Consider the following 21,738-nt stretch of genomic DNA (forward strand, 5'->3'; position numbering starts at 1 on the left):
ATACCCATCCTATTTATGGGCTTCTTTCTCCATTTCAACCCCAGAATTCATCAAAGCCAGTTTTTTTTTTTCTTACATCAACTACAACATATCAAAAAACAGACTCACGGCAACAGGTTATGTATAATTTATTTTTCTGTCTAGAGTATTTTGTCATTAAAATCAAAATGTCAACATTTTAAAATCATATACACGCAAGAATGCATTTAAATGTTAGCACAGCTCCTTAAAAATTTATACATATGTACGTTTTTTTTTTTTTGTACTTGTGGACAGACAAAAGCAGGAAGTGGTCACTCAGACTGCAAAGAGGTGGGACACAGGAAAAAGGAAGACCCAGCCCACCAACTTCCCACAATAACAAACAAATCCCCACACCCCAAAAGTTAAGACAGCGATGCAGGCCCCTCCCAAGTAGAGGAGCTATGATGGGGTGGAAAAACAAAAAAAAGAATATAAACATAAAAGTGCCCCATTCTCCACTGCATGTAGAAATGAGAGGAATCAATATTTGCTGACATAAATACAAGTTTGCACATTATCTCAATCCACTTCCTCTCCCCTCAACCAATCGGCAGGTTCAGTAGTGTGCAGACGGAGTGGTTGGGGGGGCTGTTTAGGTGTCTGTCCTTTACATACATTTATTAATAGAAACTATGTTACAGAATTTCCCAAGCATGAATTACAGGCAACCCACTAGCACATCAACTGTACAGATCTTGGCAGAGCCAGCAAATACATTTCTAAATCCCAAGTAGCGAGGTCATCACCAATAGTTAAGAAGCAATATATACAGCTGTCCAATCAGGGAATCACTATGATACAGAAAATTTGTACTTAAAAAAAATTTAAAAAAAAATTGGATTTTGACAATTTCATCGTGTTTTTTGGTGGGGGTTGGGGGGGACATGCTGCTTGGTATTGTATTATACAAGAGGAACAACCGTCAAAATGAACAGAACAGCTCTTCAGTGCAGCGTCACAGCTGAATGGTCAAGATGTGGGCTTCAGACCATGCTGCTGATACTCGACCATTTGAGATATTTTTACCATGTGAGCCACCGGTCGTGTGTTTATGCCATTCTCCGGTAAAATGCAATAATTATTCTAGAAAGAGTTGATTTTTTTTTCTTTTTTTAAATCGGGGTGAGTCCAACAGCAGTGTGAAGAGCAAGTGCAGCAAAACTATAAAGATTAAAGAGTAGTAACATACTAATTATAATAAGGCAACAAACAATGACAAAGACAATGCTGGTACAGACAGAATCTGTTGATATGACCTGGGGGAGACTTTTGGGGTCAGACGGGTGAGGAGAAGGAGAGCTGGTGCAAAGAAACCGATGTCAATGAACCCATCAAAAACAGAAATGCCTTTTTTTTTGTTTCTAAAGAAACCCCCATCCACCTTCTTAACACACAGACACTCATGGACAGACAAACTGGAAAACACCCAATATTCCTTCCAATTATATCTCAGGAGAGACTGAAGAATCACCCACAAGGAATTTGTGGGTGATTCCCGGTTCTCTAAATTTTTTCCCCCTCTCTCCTGAGAACATCAGTGTTGCCAAATCTGGCAAAGGAATTCGCTTTGTGCCGAGCAGCTGAATTAAAAGCCACAAGCAGGGTTGAATCCTGCTGAAAAAGCTGACTCGGCTACACATTCTCTGACACACACTTCAGAGCTTCTACCTGTGTGGCTGCATGATACACTACTTCATTGCCCTCGCGACCCGATCCCACAAATATGAACCGCGAGTGAGATATTGCACCCACGTCTCGATAAAATGCTGGATTGGTAAACCATGCAGGAGAGGTGCTAAGAGATTGGGAATATAATTTAGATCTGATTCATACAGAACTAATCAGCGGTGGATGAAACTTAATGCAGTGTTTACATTTCATATATAGCTATAAAACCAAACATAAAAACAATCTTGGTTTATCATTATCGTATGAACATTACATCTATCTAAAGTGTCAGTAACCCGTGTATTGCGTGGTGGTGTCTACGCTACTATGGAGGGGGACTAGCCTGAATGATGCGAGGGGAGCAAAAGATGGGACGTCAACACACTGACAGAATTTAAAGAGTAGGAGTGAGACAGCAACAGAGGGAGACAGACAGGCAGAGAGGAGGAAGAGGAGGAGGGGAGAGATGTAGTCTACACAGCCCAGCTCAGTCTGGCCCAAGTCAATTCCAAGTCCCCCATTTCTTCCCTCCGCAGCTCTGCTCTCATGCAGTTCCTGGTGCAGTGAGGGTGGTTGAACGTACGGAGGTGAACAAATGGATGGAGAGGGTTGGGGGAGGGTGGGCAGGACAGTTGGAGGGAGAGGGAGAGAGAGAGGGAGAGAGGGAGAGGGAGAGAGGGTGAAGGGGAGGGTGAAGGGGGTTTGCTTGGTCATTAGCAGCCGCAGCCTTCCCTCTGGGGCTGTGGTTCGCTGGTTAGCCGGCCACCCTGAGGGGCCGAGGGCTTGTGCTGGACCCCTGACTCGGCGGCGTTCAGGTCAAGGCTCCCATCTTGGATGTTCTGGTAGATTTTCTTAGCAGCTTCCAGAAAAGCGTCCTCAACGTTTTCACCTCTGAACGTGGAGCATAAACACAAACGTGAGAAAGGTGGCAAATGGGAGCTAAAGAAAGTAAGCAAAGGGATATTTTCATGTACACTGCAGTTGTGCAGACTTACGTTTTTGCACTAGCTTCGAGAAACAACAGACCTGTAGAACATAAAATAAACATGATGACGGAGTCAGTAACACGTTGTTCCAAACTCACATACCCCAAATACCAAGTCCTCATTTGCTCCCTCTTTCAATTAATATCTCTGCCCACTTAATCTTTCCTCAAGTCACTTTCTCCTAGTTTCTGTCTCAGCAATATAAACAGAAGAGGATGTTAATCTTCACTTTTGTCTGTTGAAATCAACCACAAGGGCTTTCATTATAAACATTCAGAAAAGAACGAAGAGGCTAAATGTCATTTTGATTCCAAATATTTGGGTGCTTTGTTGGGATTCCTGTGATTATTGCCTTGTTAAAACTGAAGATGGAACAGTCAAGAGTTTTGGAAGATGCATTAGCAGAAAACATCCGTGTCTTATAATTAGTTAACACCTAATTAGTTTACACCACTGCCTGTCTTCTTAACAGGCACCGTTCTGTGTCTCGCTCACCGTTCTCCTCAGCAAACTGCTTTGCTTCCTCATACGTGACGTCCCTCTGGGCCTCCAAGTCTGCTTTGTTTCCTATGAGAATGATCACCTGAGAATATATACACAGGAAGAGGAAGAGTGAGACAATCCAATAGACAGTATGGCCTCTCGGGGAGAAATATGCTTTCTAAACCTCCAGGAGATAAGAGAGCCAAAGGCAGTATAGGAAGACTTGGACTTGTTGTTTGTTAAGAAATCGAAAGGGAGATACACTGAGGAACTGACACCCCCATACGAGCACACTATTCAGTGCCCCTAGCAACTGTGATGTAATTTGACCTGTAATGTACTGGAGTAATGTAATGAGCTTTCTAGTATCAGAGTGACAGACTCTTCTACACTGGAACTGCTGCATGCGCAACCTAAATCGCTCTTTTCTCCCCAAATTTTTATTTCCGAATTTCTCCAAACGATCCTCACCGTGTTAAAAACTAATAATTATCAGTTTTCAGGTGAAAATTAAACAGTGATATGGCAGTGAGCTTCACACATAGAGCAAAAAAATATGACATGCATGGAAATTCACACACAACATAAAATGGAATTACTACTATCATTTCACTAAGACAAATATAAGTACTGCTAATATTGATGTTTACATAACACTTATAGATTAAACATCAAGTTGTTTGTCTTGCATTGTTGGCTGTTACTGGGAAAAATGAGAACTGATGGCCAGACTTTTTGAAGCTCTTGCTAAATAACAACAAAGTCTTACATAACACCCTTCATTCAACTGACAAACATTGTTTCAGTTAGAGGGTCAGATAATATGATCATTATGTTTCCCATCTCAGACAAAAGCAGCCGAAATAAAAATCACTTACAAATGTTGACAACTGGAGCTCAAGCCATGACTGGACTACAACAGTGCCATCATATGGCCACTATAAGACACTTCAGCAAAAACAGCAATGATAAAGAGAAGAGCTTCGGCTAGTAGACTGCTGTTGATTTTTCTGTTTATCATAAACACCAATTTTAAAGAGTGGATTGTAACACAAACAGTAACACAAAACCTCATCATTAAAAAAATATTCATAACATAGTAAAGTTTACCTTGTGGTCTTATGTATCCATAAAATGAGCAAAAGAAAACAGTTCCATAGTCCATGCATTTCCATAAAAAATAGTTTTATATAAATAAAAATGTTGTTTTAACACTAGGAAAACATTTTTAATTTGGAATGGAAGTGCCATGTTGCAGAAAAGCACTTCTCTGAAGAAACACAGAGCTCGGTAAATGAGAGCAGTATGCTTGTGAGCTAATCACATTTACCAAGAAATCCAATTTAAATAAGACAAGGCTCTGTGACTTTAAACTGTCTCAGGGTAGAGGGAAACAACCGGAAGAGAGAGCGAGAAAATAAAGCAGCGGAAGTGACAACAGGGGTGTTCTTGAAAGAAATTAGAGGGATGACACAAGAGGGAAGAACTACACAGTTAAAGACAACATAAAGGGTATATACAGTGAATACAGAATCATTCCAGTGTGCAAAATGAAATGATGTTAATGTGTTCTTACAGTATTGGGGTTGGTGAGGTTTCTAGCATCCGTCAACCAGCTGCTGAGGTGGTTGTACGTACTTCTCCTGCATGACATCAAAAGAGAGACAGAGGTTATTACGACGACAAGCACAGACATAACATCTTGTCATCTCTGATAAGAGATCAGAAGAGCTGGCAGCTGCTGTAACAATGAGAACAGGACAACATCATTACAAAAAGCGACAAATTTGGGGGTTACGGATACATTTGACATTGAAATTTGTGTAGTTTCTCACAGGTGAGATGCAGAAAACTCAACCCAACAGCTTTCCTTCTGTAACTGACAATACTGTAACAGGTCAATTCTGTCATTTCTTCCAAGTTACAGCCTCATCTTAAATTAATAATTAATCAATTAATTACTTAATGTATCATTTCCTCAACATTATAGTTTGATCCTAATGACAACCACCACGTCAATGAGTCAAAGTAACAGAGGAATGGGTCCAAAGTACAAACGTGACCTACCAAATTCTTACTGAACACACTGTACCCGCTAAATTGGACCATATAAAACTGAGAGAACTACAGGTAATAATACAAATGTAAAAACAGGCATTAAAGCAAGACTGTTTTTACAGGACTTGAATAAGGAATTATCAGCTGTGTTCAAAGCAAACATGCATGACACAACAAACACTCATCTTAGTCTCCCATTTTTGTTAATTAGACCAGCAGAAGCTGTGGGCAGCTGATTTAACAGAAATGTAAACAGTTCATATTAGTTTTTTCCAGGTAAGTACTGTTTCTGGGATCCTAGGGGGGGCTTACTGGTGTTGGGTGTGGTGTGGACAGACATTCCAAATGTTGGACACAAGCTATAATCCTGTTCGTGTTTGTTCAGGAGGGAGTCTGTGGGGATGGACTGCAGTAGTCAGATGCGTCTGCTTTCATTTAAATTCTTCTTACATACATGTTTTTTTGTAAAATGCACAGGACGGTTATCAGATACTCCATGAAAGCTTTGGTGTAAAGTGGCGACCATGTAGTAAATGTGTATCTCCCACACACATTAATGCAAAGAAATCATCCTGTACCTGGTGATGTCGTAGACCATGAGTGCTCCTGCAGCTCCGCGGTAGTAGGAGCGGGTGACGGCCCTAAAGCGCTCTTGTCCTGCTGTGTCCCAGATCTGCAGCTTGATCTTCTGGCCACTCACCTCAATGATTCTTGTACCAAACTCCACACCGATCGTATGGGGGCAGTCTGCCATGACTGGGGAGACGAAGTGAGGCTACTGTGAATTCGGTTCTTGTGTCAATTAATTAGTTTTACTGTTGCTGTATTTGCACATCCTCAAATGTTCATACATTTTTACTCAAATTTTCTTCTGTTGAAAATGCTGCAAGTATTTCTGTGAACATCTTTTGTGATCATCTTATAGTTCAATTTAAATAATTTTTGTGTTGTTACCATTTTTTTAAATAATTGCCAAAGTTTTAAGTTTTTAACAGAAAAAATGTCCAGTTAGTGTAAAGGACAGTGTTTTCAAGTTTTAACTTACATAGTCAAGTTGATAAAAGTTAAACATTATGCATGGTTTTAGCTTACAATTATAATGTGATACTCATTTTGTATTGAATTTGTGTACCAGTGTAATCACTCACTCACACACTCACTCACTCACACACTCACACACTCACACACCATCTCTCCATTGTAAGCCAGCAGCAGGTGCATCAATGATTAATCCCAGTCATTGTACTCACAGTAAACTGAAAGTATCAACACCCAGAAAGTGGAAAATGTCTAAAACTGACACCGAAAACATTTTCCAAATCACTCCAGTGTGCATGTGTGTAAGCAGGATGTGATGATGAACCAGTGAATAAGGAACACAGCATCTGGCTTGTTAATAGTAGCACTAAACAAAACGGAGCTGAATGGTAATGGGAGGCTGCAGCTGACTCACACACAGAAGAGGAGTCTCACTACTGAGCTCACACTCGACTTCTATTCCACTGACTTCCGCTGGCATATAAAGCAATCTAAAGTGATTTAGCCACTCCAGTTGAACCTGGCAACCTTGCATACACTGAGGCACACACACAGATGAAAATGAGTCAAAATCAAGGCAGCACTTACATTTCTTTTCTGTGAACTGGTGAAGCAAACATGACTTCCCTACCCCCATGTCCCCTGTGAAGAGAGAGACATTGAGAGAAACTCAGGTCAACCAAGGAAATGACAGAAGAACAATTCTCTATTCAAGCCTGCAGTGTTGCCACCATGCATGATATAGCAGCCCCTCTGTGACAGTCAGCAACAATACTTAAGATTTCATGTGGAGTAGGGGGAAACTGACAGAAAGACTTTAATATAATGTTCTGTCCTGCGGAGTTTGTCAGTACTGTGTATGTTTGTAACCATTTTGACGCCATAGTAACAAAGTCAACAAATTCATCTGCTTTAAGGCTTGGTAATACCAACAAAATCAATAGCTTTGACTGAATAGCTTGACATTTAAAAGGGTGCCAATATTTTGGGTGTGACTATTGGTGATTTCAGGAGATCTTCTAACACAAGATAATGCTGAGAAACACCAAACAGGACCAAGGTTGAGGCATTCACTGTTTACTTTACCCAGCAAAAACAATCAAAATAAGCTTAGAAAATTGTATGCAACTGCAACAAATACGATCATGAGGACTTAAAATTTCACTGTTCTACTGAAGGGGAAAAAAGCATAAGCAAAAAGTAAAGGCAAGCCACTATCCATCCAGGCTGCTCTTACAGACTCATCACACACCCACTTAAATTTTGAGGTAGGGTGTAATGGGTTTGACAGAAGAAGATAATAAACAGCCCGGAGCTATTGGCATGTGTTTATGTTTATGTTTGTAAGTATATGTACAAGGAAAAGCAGCAATATGTTTTATTCGAGGTCTCACTTCAAGAAAAATGTCAGCAAAATTGGAACATAATGCTAAAAGGGGAGAGGCATTTAAAAATTTACTACATTGCTCACTTACCGATAATGATGTATTTGAAAATGTAGGAGTAGTTGTATGGTGCTGTGGCCATTGTGGCTCTGAAAGAGAAAAAAGACAGAGGTGGTTTGGCATTTAAACTGTCAGTAAGGAGAATGTTCTGTTTTTCAACCAAAAGAATTTCAGGCAATACAAGTAAGAACAGTAATCGAATGTGCTTTACAATGTTATATAGAAGCGACAAAAACATGCTATACTAGAAGATAGGATAAAATCTAATTTGATCATGTGTAGATGCAAATGAAAGACAAGAAGTATTGTACAGACTTGAATTTAAACTGGTCATGTAAGGGTCAGTGTTATTCTCCAAAGCTGTAATCCTATCAGACCAATAGGACCATAATAATGTGAGGACAGAGAAGGCCAGATCCGTCTTCCCTGCACACTAAAGTACAGCCAAAAAAAAAACAAACCAAAAAAATAAAAAAATAAAAAAACAGTACACTTCTGTAGCGATGTGAATGAACACATCAAATCATATAATTTTTTTAAAAACAGTCCTGTTAGACCATTTGCATAATGACCACATTATATTATGCAAATAATAATTATAATAATGATGATAATAATAACAATAATAAGAATAAAAACATTAATAAATTATCCGACTATAAATACAGTACTCTTCAATATCAGCTTGTATGACGTTGATCAAAACCATTAATAACAAACTGGTTGACATGAAGTACATAAAATGTAAATGTATCCTTACCACTGTTATTCAACCTGAGTGTTTGCCTACAAACTTATCATACTCATCAGCAAACATAAACATGTGCTCAGATTTGATCCACTGCATCCTTTCTACCAGTGTACAACCCACTACTAATCATTAGGGTCAGAAATTACTAAGATTTTATTTAAGTCATTTTTAACATTTACCCCTTAATGATTCCTCTCCCATTTATATTAATTGTATTAATACCACAGAAGTGATGAAACTTATCTGTCTGTAGATACGAAATTTGTCTTTTTTGTTTTAAGGGACACCAACCGTTAGCTAACTGCTATAGTGTTGTAGAGACAATACACCAAGATGTAGGTTTACTTTACTATCTACCCAACATCACTTGATTTAACATTGGGAAGTATCCACCCCTACACCTGGTCCAAAAAGACTCAGGTTATACAGAGCCACACTGTATGAGCCATCACTGAAGCTAAAATTAGCTTCAAATTCTACTATTAAGAAAAGTCCAGAGCTCAGAACACCTTTCACATGCAGCACCAATGGTCACTTGACCTAGGTGATCAGAGTATTCCCAACAATATTAACCATAATTTCTATCTTACTACATCTTAATTATTTGGCAGTCAGGGTTTGTTTTTTCTTCACTTGTTAATAACCTAAAAAAAACAAACCATCATTACTCTAAATAAAAAGATATACAAATCCAATGTTAGTGGTATTCAGAACTAGAACAACCCAAGGTAGGCATGTAGACAAGTGAGGTGATGGACAACTTCTAACATGTAGGGGTGAAGAAAGGCCCACAGTGGTCAGTAAGCTAGAACTCTATGGCACTAACCACATCAACCTGCTGTCTCCACTATAACACTGGCTAATTTTGTTGACACTGGACACAGTCTGTCTACATGTAAATAGTGTGGCACTTACATGTACACAAGAACACCTCCAGCATCGTAGGCTCAGAGCTAAAAATAGCCCTGACACCTATCTGATATCCACTGAGGCTTCATTGCTCACACTCCATTCAAAACACATAGACAAAGGAAAGGCCATTGGATTTATCACACAATATCACCACTACTAGTGAATCAAAAGAGCACTCACACAAATACAGTGGTTTAACAGCCAAGGGGAAGCTCTTTTTGAAATTGCTCAGATTTGTTCATAAATAAAAGATCTGGTCATGGATGGCATCAATGTAGATGGTTTAGAAAGCAGGCAGTTTTTCTCATGATCAGTGTCAACGTTAAATTCCTTTTTCGATGCCATTTCCTGACATCAAGGCTATTCTGTAGTTGTGCCTATTAAATGCTGCTTCATAATTCTGTATTGCTGCTATACAGCATAACTGCTGTAGAGAAGTAAATAATTCAGGCATAACAATCTGGAGATAATCATTCAGCAGCCTGATGGTTTCGATGTCCCTGGCAAAGATAGTCTGCCTTAGACCAGAGCTTTTCTCATATCTGAAGCTAAATGAAAATGATGCTGCAGTTAAGGCAGTTCCTGAAAGCTGAAATCACTGTGCCACATTTGAGCCCAGTGTTATGCTCTTACTTCTGTATCTGCATTTCAGTGACCATGTCTGACTAGCCAGATTAATGCTGACACAACCAGAAGAAATGTGGATAGGGGTGTGATGAGAGAATCTAAGAGAGAGGCAACGGAAATAAAGCAAGCAAGTAATACGAAAAATTGAATTTAGAAAAAAGGGATGAAAAAAAGATAATAAAAGGGGTACACTTCCAGTAGCATAAGAAAAAGGAAACATAGATCATCATTGACACTAATTCATTAGACACGAAATGAAGAGGGCCTGCTACGTAGTTGAGGTTGAATAAGGTCAATGTCATCTAAACCTCTGCTTTAATAAAAACATTGGGTCAGGTACCCTCATGTTGGCACATGCTGACACTCATCGACTCCAGCTACTACCCTCTGAAGAAAATGCTGAAAATCTGGTGCCTGAAACATCATGATAAAAAAAGCATATTTATGTGCAAAGATAATTTTTTTTTTAAAAGACAATAAAATGAAATAGCTTTAAGTATGTTTCAATATTTCAAATTTCCTAGCACAAAATATGACTTAATAACAGCAGAAGCACCTGAATGTTATAATTTGAAACTATGTAAACAACTTGCAGGCTACGAATTTGTTTTTTTGTTGGTGGCCTCAGAAATTACTCGGCTCAAACACTTGCAGTCCTCCACAAACTGCAACTTAACCTGACTTTCGGTATGTACTCAAGCTAACACCAACTAGTTAACTGAAGCTAAAAGTAGCATGTATGAAGTTGCTACTTACATCATCATACACTATCTGGGTACCTACCTACTTTGTTAAACAAAACGTGGCTAATTCTAATATCACAATAATGATATCTGTAAACTTGCTATCAAAAGCTTGTTTACATTACAAATCTACTTGTGGTGATTTCAAGGATGACACTAGTATAATTTCATTTTTCCTATTACTTAATGCATCAATTCTCAATCCACTTAGTCTGACACACATTGATCAGGTGCCTAGAGTTTCAAAGTATTACAGAGACCATGAACAGGTCATACATACTTACACCATTGATATCCTTTAGAACCCTGGCATAACATTAAGGGCCATTTCTAGGCTGACTCCTGTCACATGACCCTCATGTGGCATCTGTATCCCCAGTGTAACAGTTTTCAGTGCTTTGAAGGCAAGCTGTTACAGAATTACAGTTACAATCAGTCACAAACTTGGATTCAGCTGTGATACTCAACCTCATTATATGCTTATTATGTAGAAATAAACCCCACGAGTATCTATCAAGCAGAAGGCAAGTCAAGACCACGTGACCAGACTGCAGCCTCAGCACTTCTCACTTACTGCCCAAATCACTGAATCTTTCTCCAGAAACCCAGCATCGAAGCCTTTCCTCTGCTCAACAGCCACTTCCCATAGAGGGGAGGATGCATGACTTATGTGCCGTTCAAATATGGGCTATCAGGAAATCATGACACATATGTAGTCACGTTGGCTAAATGATGTTCAGGCCCACTTTTCAAATCATGTGACTCATTTCAAGCTCTAAAAACAATGTAATGAGATCATCACTACCGTTTACAGGCAAGACAGAGCACACCATCACAATGCATACATACTGAATTTAATGATTTATAAAATTTGTATGATGAAAATAAATGCAAAAACAACAACAAGTAATGTTATATTTCAGATCAAGCCAGCAAATACACCGAGGGCACTGGCACAAGAAACAGAAATGATGCAGCATTTTATGGTGGATAAAGGTAGAACTATCCAAATGTGTAACACTTTGAGACATTAATGATCTACATTGTAGACAAATTCTGTTTTGAAATGATACACATCTGTTTTTTGGAAAAAATAAAGTCAAAGAGGAGGCTAACATACTGTCGGCTAAGGAATTAGCATCGGACCTTACGTGCAGCGCTGCAATACAAATGATCTGGGCATTATCAGCACTTCCATACAAGAAAGCAGAATTAAAAGGGACGGTCAGCACACACATGTCCAAACAAACCGGACTGGAGTGTCTCTTGTTAATTCTTTAATTTGACACTGTAACGTCACGCCTGCTCCCCAACGACGGTGGCTAGCTTAGTTCAACAACCGGCAATATGACAGCATTGGTTTGGTTAATTCTTTACTGTTGGTTAGCACTCAAAGGGCTAAAAACATGACTACGCAGACTAAGAAATAAAACTTTACATTTACTAGGTTAACTAGCTAGATGATCATGACTAATAAATATTACGGCCCTATATTAGCTGTTTTGACAGCTAAGTTTGCGTTAGCTGGTTACCTGCTTGCTGACATCAATGGATATGTATCTTGACAACAAATCACAAACAGGTAAGTCGGTTGCCTCTATCAGCACACAGACAATCGATTCAATATCATGTAATTAGTATAACTAAGTCAGAAAAGCAATTTGGCCTCAGCATAATTTCAGAAAAGCCAACATACACCAAACTAACGATAGCTAAGGATAGCTTTAGCATGTTACTTTGTCAGCTATCAGCAAGGGTTGAATTATGGTAGATACGTAGCTTCGTTGGCTTGTCAACCCACATTTACTCATCGCCGAGCAAGTCCCCTTTTCGTCCAAATTAGTAATTTCTAACAGTTCAATAGGTAATATCCCCTACTCTTGGAAGACACCAAGCTAGTACTGGCCATCTGTTAGCTAGCTTCGTTAGCTTTCCAATTAGCTGACTCCCGGCAAACACAGGCTGGCTAAACTTTAAATATCAGTGTCTCTACGTTTATTAGGAACTATGTACGGGTGTGAGTGTGTTCAGGTATTGCACGTTTTCTGTCCTTACCAGGAATTACGTCTTTTGAGCTGTCTGTTCTTGAGCTGCTCAGAGGAGGTCTGCAGGTTATCCTGGCTCAAGTATGATCTGTCTATCCAAGATGGCTGCTCGCGGCACAGGGTTTCCTCCGCTGTGTGCAATGGGCTTCTGGGACAAAGAGCATCGTATGCGGCGGTTTGCGCTGGGTACACCAATAGTGCGCACCGTTTCGTGGAAGGCAACCTCACCTGCACAGGTGTACTCATGCATACTGTACCGGTATGGTATTTAACACAGATAAAATGCCGTATCAGATTATGAATCCATCACTTAGGTGAAATCATTAGATACAAGACTGAGTGTTCAGGGGCACCTGCTTGACTTGAGTTCAGATACTGTTTCAGAATCATTTTACTTATACTTATATACCTTTAAAGACCTATATCATTGGAAAATGTAAATTCTAGCCTAGCAGACCCATTGTAGGGCCTAAAAATCAATTATTGTTTATTTGGATCCCCATTAGTTGTTGCTGTGTGGCAAGAAAACTTTTCCTGGGGTCCATATTAAAAAAAAAAAAAATACATAAAATAAACCAACATTTAAATTTACACTACATACAACAAGTAATATAGTTAAATCATCCCCATTGCATCCAACAGTAAAACTACTTCAAAACTGCACATATACAAACCATTAAAATAACCATTAATAAAACAATTTAAATGGGTTGACAGGTAAATGAATAATAATAATCTCAGTTCATTTTAACATCCATACTACAAAGAAATGAAAGAAAACTTATTTTGCTCATTTATTTTGCAGTCCTGTCTTCAAGAATAAGATCTTCAGTTGTTTCTTAAAACCGTTTGTAGATTCCTGAGATATAAAACATGGCAAACTGTTCCACTGATATTATGGCTATATACATCACTGTTTTGTTTTTGTTTTGTTTTTTCATTGCATCGGTCTTTGGTTGGTTTGTTTCACATCTATTTGTGGGAAACAAACTGACATCTTGAGGCCCACATTTGAACCAGGTTCACATCTGTTAATGTGTTAACTGGAAAAAATGTCTTGTATTCCGAGAGAACAACAAGTTTGTCAAATGCAAACATTCAGCATAAGGAAAGTGGGACTCTGGGCTGTTTATTAAATATTTGGAGCTGGACAGCATCCGTTCTGCCAAAATATCCTTGTGTAAGACAGAATTTCTGCTCAAGCAGTGCTTTTCTGTGACTGCCACTTTGTGTGACTGGTATGGGGTAATACACAGTATGTTTTGTATAATATGTTCTGTATATAATATATACAGAATATATATATCAGCCTACTGTGGATGTTCTGTTTCTGTTATATTCAATTTAGTGTAAAAATTCAGCAATTTTTATTTTATTTATTCCATGTCAGCATTACATATTTTCATATGTACATGAAAGCACTCTTCCAGTCATCTGGCCTATTGATTAACTCAGTTGAATTAACTAATATGAAATCATGTGAATCACAAGTAATTTTAGTTTTCTCTGATCATGTGTGGTATGTGACATTCGTAGTGCGTCTTTGAATAAAAGAAATTGCAGAGTTCAAAGCATTTTTCTTTTGAAAAATATGAAATATTTTAATACAGCAATTCACAACATTACATGCTTTCACATTCACAACATTTCTTACAGTCATACATAGAACCCCATGCAGTGTACTTTCCCAAACTCAGCCTGGAGAACTGGACAGCAAACTAAAAAAATATCTTTCATTTTGCAAAGTAAACAGCCTTTGACTTTAAAAGAACATACTGCACACAAATACTTGATCTAGAGAAAGATAATGAACTCCTTAACAGAGAAAAGGGATTTATGTCTTACAGTACAAGTGGATCTAAGCCTTTATAAAACTGAAGTCAGTGTGTTTCTGCTCATATGGATGTCTTTACTGAAAGCTTTTAACAACTGACATATTACCCTAATGAAGATATTCCTCTCATGGCAACAAAAAAGGTCCCATAATATCCCATTTACTTCAAGCTACATTTGAATAAGTGGATGTACACAATAAATTCACTGATGGCTGCTAGCTGCTTCATCATCATTTCGATCGAGCATATTCCCAGGATTATTTTTGCCATTTCTCTGACTGTAAATCCAAGATGACAATGTGGCAAAAGCTACTATTTCAAGGTGCTCACCAGTAACACCATACTGAGTAAAACTCTCATTCAGCACGAAACATGAGCAGCAAAGAGAATAGATGAGAGTTTCTCATACAAAATGTTTCTCCCATAGTCCACTGGTGTTATGTTCCTCTCCAAAATGACTCCATATCACAACCACATCCTCAGCAGCAGGAGGCTGAACAGTGCACAGATATAGTGGAGTGTGCTTGGATGCCAGGAGGGGGAGCTGTTACATAGGTCTGAGTCACAGCAGTGGATTCGCACCCCTGGCAGCTCCTGCTGCTGGCAGTGTCTGGATGTGGCACAACCACTGGTCAGGACAATACCCAGGGCCGCTTGAAAGACAGAAGAGGGAGACAGTCAGTCAGAGAAGAGTGACGAGCTGGTGTCTGGCTCAGCAAGAAAAAAGCATAAGTAAGCACCAAATACTGCAAGTGTGTAATGAGGAAGTCATTTAGAGTTCTTAAAGGAACACTCCAATTCACAGCTGAGAAACCAAGCCTTTGAAAATGGTACATTTTGTACTCTTAAATTAAAAAAATTAAAAAAATGGAGAAGCATTGCCTCAAAATTCAGAATATCTTGTAAAGTCTATATTTAAAATCAGTAGTTTCTTTATTTAAATGGGAAAATATTGAAAAAAAAAATACAAACAAAGACATTTTAGCATTCTAGTGAAGCATGTGAACCTAAACCTAAATCCACACTTATGTCAGAGCTGCAAATCTACTGGAGTCTCTCTCGCTTGTGGTTAACATATAGTCATTGAACCGGAAACCGGTGTCCAATAATTAGTGTGGTACAGTTTGTTGGATATTTTGAGTGTTTATGAGTCCCTACAGCTAAGAACCAGTGGAATCCAAACACGTAATTTGAATCTGAGAACAGCAATACTTGGCATTAGTGAATTATAAATAAAGGGAAATCCTAGCCCTACTTTAGCTTTTCTACAGTTTTTTTGTCGTTGTTTGTTTTGTTTTGTGTTTTAACTGATTACCCATTTGCATGTGATTAGTACCTGACAACATCTAAACCATACATCCCCAGACACAGGGAGCTCAGAAGTGGTTGTTGTTTCAAATCAAAGCTGAAAACAAAGAGTGATCCCGTCTTCTAGCTGAGGGCAGCAGGGCCAACCTGGAAAGATCAGCCTGGCTTCTTCTTCAAATTTAGATTGTGATTCTTAGTCTGGCCTATCTCAACATCACAGCACATAATTATTCATTATGGCATTTTTTGCCTGTCAAGAGTCCTCACTTCAGTTATAGGTTGGAGACCATTGAGAAGTGAGAGGACATTGTTCAGCACAGAAGGACACTGGTTATGGGTTAAGGAGAGATGTCTTGTATCTGAAGACAAAGGAGACTAGAACTCTAAGACCCTTATGGAACTTCATCAACATCTGTTTGATTTGGTTTTGGTAGGGTCACATGAAGATTAACAGGCTGACTGGCCACAGATTACTACCAAGACACAGCGTGAAGATTTTTGACAAAGTGCTTGTCATACTGTGTCAGACAGGCTGTTGTCAGTCCTTGTCTGAGCTTGCTGTTTCTCTGCAAATGGGAAAAGGGGCCTCATCAGCCCTTTCAACGTGAACAGCTCCCTGAGACGTCAGGCAAACAGCTGGATTGTCCACGCTTCCATGGATATCAGCAGAACTACTCATCTGACCATCACCATCCTGTCATGGATGTCCACATCCTCCATTTGACTTACATCAAACAATGAATGACTTGTAATTTACTCAGCAAAGCAGACCAAAGTAGGGTTATGTAACTATACTTGGTTGACAAGGAAATAGAATATTCACAACACTGGACAAAGAACATTCACATGATAGTGTGATTAAAAATGATTATGCCAATGTGGAGTTGCACGCCAGAGTGAATTCATCATTTATTAATCTGCTACCCCATAAATATTCTCCAAATAAGTATCATGCACAGATGCATTAGCTCACTGATTTAGAGGCTAAAGAGAAGAGAAGAGACGTGAGGAGAAGAAATTGTGACTATGATTTCAGTTTATTAGTCATTAAATATTGTTCATAGAGATTTACTCACTGCTCTCTGTCTTAATGCAGAAACGGTGTTTGAAGCCCTTGTGTGAGTGGGTGCAGGTGATGACCTCTGGGTTGGAGCAGCCCACGTCCACGTACCTCTGGCCCTGGATGATGTTGCAGCCATAGCACTGCAGCCCCTGGACTGCAGGGGATGCACAGAACAGGACATGACAACTTGTTAGGGTCCAGTTTAATATGGTGTGTCAGCTTGTTTGTGTGAAGCCACTAGGATACATAAACAATAGCACATATGCATAATAACATATGCAGATCACCTTAGTAGAATCACTATTATGCCCAGAAATGTATGTACTAAAGTGGTCGGAAGATACTGCAACATCAAGTGTGAGTCTTAGCAACACTTATACTGTGTTGTACCTGCCTACGCATTGCAGGCAGGAGATCTAGACAGGACATATGGTGACACTGGGAGCTGATTATTATGATTATTATGAGGGTGGGCCATATGAGGTTGTATGGCAATTACCAGCATTTATAAACAGTTTTTGCATCTTATCGCAGTTTCATATCATGAGTGATTTGTTGATGCAGTTTGTCTGTGTTTTCTTGAGCAAAATACCATTATACTGTATACTACTACTAATTTGTTATCATTCATTTTCAAGACCATTCTCCTAATGTGCTTACTGACACATTAATGACACATACATTTTTTTTTTTCCAGTGTGTGTGTGTGTGTGTGTGTGTGTGTGTGTGTGTGTGTGTGTGTGTGTGTGTGTGTGTGTGTGTGTGTGTGTACAGTGTTGGTGTCAAACCTCACATATCCAAGTGGAAACTGCCACACTTTTTTCAGAATCTTTTAAAACTGACACATCCAACCTAAAACAACCCACCTTTGTAGCAGTGTTGGTAATGCCGATATTCTTACCGCAAAGCTAAATTTTTTGAAGTTCCAAACTGCACCCAAACAGCCACTTGACTTTGATTTGACTCAAAATCTACATCAGAAGCATTTGCATTGACTCTGGTTCAAATGAATGATCTGAATGATCTCCCTAGGAAATTGAGAATTAGACTTAAATTGCAGCATCATAGTCCTTACTGAATCTATGCAGCACTTCAACAGTGCAAATTTAAAAGCACTCCTTAAAGCAAAAATACTGCCTTCAACGGAAGGTAGTCGAAGGCAGTATTACACCCCATCCCAAGCTGTCTGCCTGCCAGCTCCAGCTTGTGATCTCAAAGCCGTGTCTCACTCAGTACCCTGTAAGTGGTAGAAGCTACAGTACAGAGGAGGACTTTAGAGGGAATAAATCAACATGCAGCTAGACAATGCCGTTAAATTTTCTTTCTCAACCTATGTCTAAAAATTATTGAAAAATGACTCAGTTAACACGATCATTGGCCAAAGTAGTTCTGTCCCCTGTGCTGCTAAAAGAGGCGCTGATACACATTGGATCACAATACAATGGAATTTTAAAGCATGTCTTTAAAAAAAATAAAAATGTTCCAAAAACTTCTTTCATCTTAAGTTCCTTCATCTCCCATGCCACACTCTCACTTCCCAAATGTCTAACTCTCTCAAGAAAGTAAAGCTAAGCCAAAACAGAACAAATCCACCAGAGCTTAAAGGGATTATCTGTAAATTCAGACCCCTCACACACCTGAGCCTGACCTCCAAAATCCCACACACCCAAGATAGAAGATCAGCTTTGGCTGAAACCAATCCTTTCTCTTTATCTTTGCAGCCCTGTGGACACAGTGTGAGGGCAGAGAGCGGAAGCGAGACTCTCACTGCCACTGCTCTGTTAAATAGCCCACCAAAAGCTCTGATGGAGCTTTCAGGAGCAAACTAATCCTAGGCAAATGCTCTTACAAAAATCATTTTAGAAATCTGCTGGAATCTATGTAAAGCCTAACAGGGACAGAGAGCACATGCCAGCCTTTAGGGGATGTGTCATAGTCCCCCTGATAGTCCCCTGTTGGTGATACACTATGCAGAGAAAGCTCTCATAAATACTGGAGTATTTCATTAGAGCTGGGTAAAGGTAGTGGAAATGAAAAGCAGTGGAATGGTCATTTACATCTAGTGAACAAACTGATATAACAATTCACTGTGCAGTGTTGTTACACACAGCACTCATGAAACATTGAAAAGCTGCCTGGTATGAGCATTTGTCAACGTAATGAGGACATATTGGAAAGACATTCAACTCCCATGGTACAATGCAATTTAGTATGACCATACAACATATCCTCTCCCAGTATGCCTTGCAAATGTCGATTAACTCTGAATACAACAAAATGTATTCTTTTCCAAATCTAATTTAGTATTCAATATCAACTATTGGTTTTGAGCTGTTGTTTAACTCATCTGCATTTCAACACGGAGCCAATCATATTCATAATGCTATTTTAGTGATTATAGATTTTCCTTGAGAAACCTTTTAAGAAAACTAAGCAGCATGAAGAGACAAACAAAAATGAATTTAAGAATTATCATGAGAAAATTTGGATTTAATTTAGGAAAGGTTATACTGCTGGCATGTCTCATTATATATTGGTATGTTTTGATTTATCAGTAGCACTTAAAACTGAAAGCAGTATGATTACTATAATCAATAATGATATAATACTTGATAGGTAATAGATATTATGCAATTATGGTATTAATCTCACTGTCCTCTGTGTTGATGTTTTTATTTTATTTTTTTGAAAGTTATGGTTCATTAAGAATCCATAATATTATAATCATCACCTTTTTAGGATTCCTATTGAATATTGTATTTTTTTAAATCTCAGATATTGGATTACATTCAGATGGATTATATCACATGACTATAATATGTTTTATCCTTCTCATGATATTTCAGAAATACAAAATTTTTAAACAGAAATAACGTTAATCTGGAAATCAGGTACTGTTTATAATGTACTGCAATATATCTATGGCCAGTTCTTTGTTGCCTCATCTACTGCCTCTCGCGGATGTTGCCTTATTGACAAGCACCATATCATTAATCTGCTGTGGAGCTCACTTCACCCTCTGGTTTGGAGTTGGGATCAGAGGTGATCTGACTCAGACCAAACACTGAGATACGAATCAAGCAAAGCAACATTTCAGCACACACCATCACCCCACTTTCTTCTTGTTTGGCCCTCAGTGAAACAAAGGTTACAGACAAGCCAACTCAGGTCAATCGTTATTGCTCTATAGGGAAATTTAGTTCGCTACCTATGGATATTAACTATAGTTGGGACATAGATTTAAACTCCCAAGTCAATTACATGCAGAACCAAAGCATATTTATTGGCGTCACCTTTCCACATAGTTGTTCATTATATCAATGTCTTCCATTCTGTTGGTTTTGGTCTGGGACATTCACAAGCCTATTTTCTGTAAAACTACCTCTGTGTTAACATTTTGCAAACATTTAGAGTTGATTTCTTACAATACTTTTACTGTACTTATATTGTAATATACACTGCAGCATATATATTATCTGTATGACTGTACATTTATTATTGATTACTTTGCCTGCAAAAGGCTGTTGTAAGTGAAGACTATTGTATTTGTAATATCATTAGTGCTCAGTGCACGTTTTCTTGTCCGTGACATACAAATATACACATACACGTGCACACACAAACCCACAAAGACGCACAGCCTGTTCATATGCCTCCATGCACTACAAAATTCTCCATACATTTCACCACCAAAACACATCTTACTTACCTTGTCTCAAGCAGAGTGCCCAAACCAAGATAAATCCAAGCCCATACACCAGCCAGGTATGTAAAGTCATGGATGCAACACAGTAGAGATGGTCAATGGTCAGTGCTGGAGGAGAGAGAGCCAAAGATTTCCTCTGTTCTCATCTAATAGTCCACCAAAACAGACAGAAATCTAACAGAGATCCCACTTTCCAAAGCCTGAGCAACCTGACTGCCTCTCTCCAGCCCAGCCTCAGCGAAGCTCACGCAGTGTGTGAGTGAACTGCAAGTCAGAGTGCAATGAGAGAGGGAGCCAGCCATCCAGACAGTCAGTCAGCTCAGCAAGCCAGTCAGGCAAAGAGACGAGGAGGAGGAAGATAAATGAGCGAGGGAACTAAATAAATGAATATCTTCCTCAGCGGTCTACTCACGTCCTGAGAAGGAGAAGCTGGTGGAACAAGTGGGTTGATCACAGAAAGGAAAAAAAGATCTTTCATGTTACCTCCTGAAGAAAAAAAAAGGGAAAGAACCACCCTATCTCATTACAGAGATGAAAACAAATAGTGTAGCAGTGAGTCTGGTCCTTTTCCAGTTGGGGCAAACGCATCACTCAGGATTAAATCCTGATTGATAATCCATGTTTCTAATAATAGCCCTATCACAATGTGTTAAAAGCCCTGGCACTAAATGGGATGGCACACCAGGGGGCCAGGTTGGTGTGTATGTGAGCGTGTGCATGTGTGTGTCTCGGAGAGGCAGAAATGCCAAAGGAAACAAAAACACACACACACGCACTTTCCCAATAGGGCAGGTTATCTGTGCTCGGTGTATCACTGTGCTCACACACTGGGGAGAAAATTCTATCTAATCAAGAATTAAAGAGTAAATCCTTTCTTAGAGACTGTAATGCCAAAGGATAAGGCAGGCTTTGCAGTAAGCCCTCATTCCCTCCCCACCCAAAGCAACATATGGTCTGGCCTGATAGATGGCTGCCAATGATCACTGTCATTCATATTAAGACATATTTACAGGGGCAAGTGCAGATTTTTCCACATATGTTTTCAT

General features: G+C 39.1%; 1 protein-coding gene across 1 annotated transcript; it reads right to left on the reverse strand.

Moving 5' to 3' along the window:
* Positions 1–112: 112 nt before the first annotated feature.
* Positions 113–13,013, reverse strand: rab14l (RAB14, member RAS oncogene family, like). Its single transcript, XM_040157691.1, has 8 exons — positions 12,791–13,013; positions 7,733–7,791; positions 6,846–6,899; positions 5,798–5,975; positions 4,738–4,804; positions 3,174–3,261; positions 2,688–2,718; positions 113–2,583 (listed from the first exon to the last, which is right to left on the reverse strand). Exons 2-8 carry the CDS (start codon positions 7,782–7,784, stop codon positions 2,406–2,408), a joined length of 648 nt encoding a protein of 215 aa, XP_040013625.1. The 5' UTR covers positions 7,785–7,791; positions 12,791–13,013; the 3' UTR covers positions 113–2,405.
* Between the last annotated feature and the right edge of the window lie 8,725 nt (positions 13,014–21,738).

The sequence above is a fragment of the Xiphias gladius genome, chromosome 20 (assembly GCF_016859285.1).
Source record: "Xiphias gladius isolate SHS-SW01 ecotype Sanya breed wild chromosome 20, ASM1685928v1, whole genome shotgun sequence".
Lineage (NCBI taxonomy): Eukaryota > Metazoa > Chordata > Actinopteri > Istiophoriformes > Xiphiidae > Xiphias > Xiphias gladius.

Coding starts and splice junctions, on each gene's coding strand:
- rab14l (XM_040157691.1), bottom strand. CDS start 7,784: ATGGCCACAGCACCATACAACTACTCCTACATTTTCAAATACATCATT. Junction 6,900..7,732: donor TTTCAAATACATCATTATCG/GTAAGTGAGCAA, acceptor CTCTCTTCACAG/GGGACATGGGGGTAGGGAAG. Junction 3,262..4,737: donor ACCTCACCAACCCCAATACT/GTAAGAACACAT, acceptor ATATATTCTCAG/GTGATCATTCTCATAGGAAA.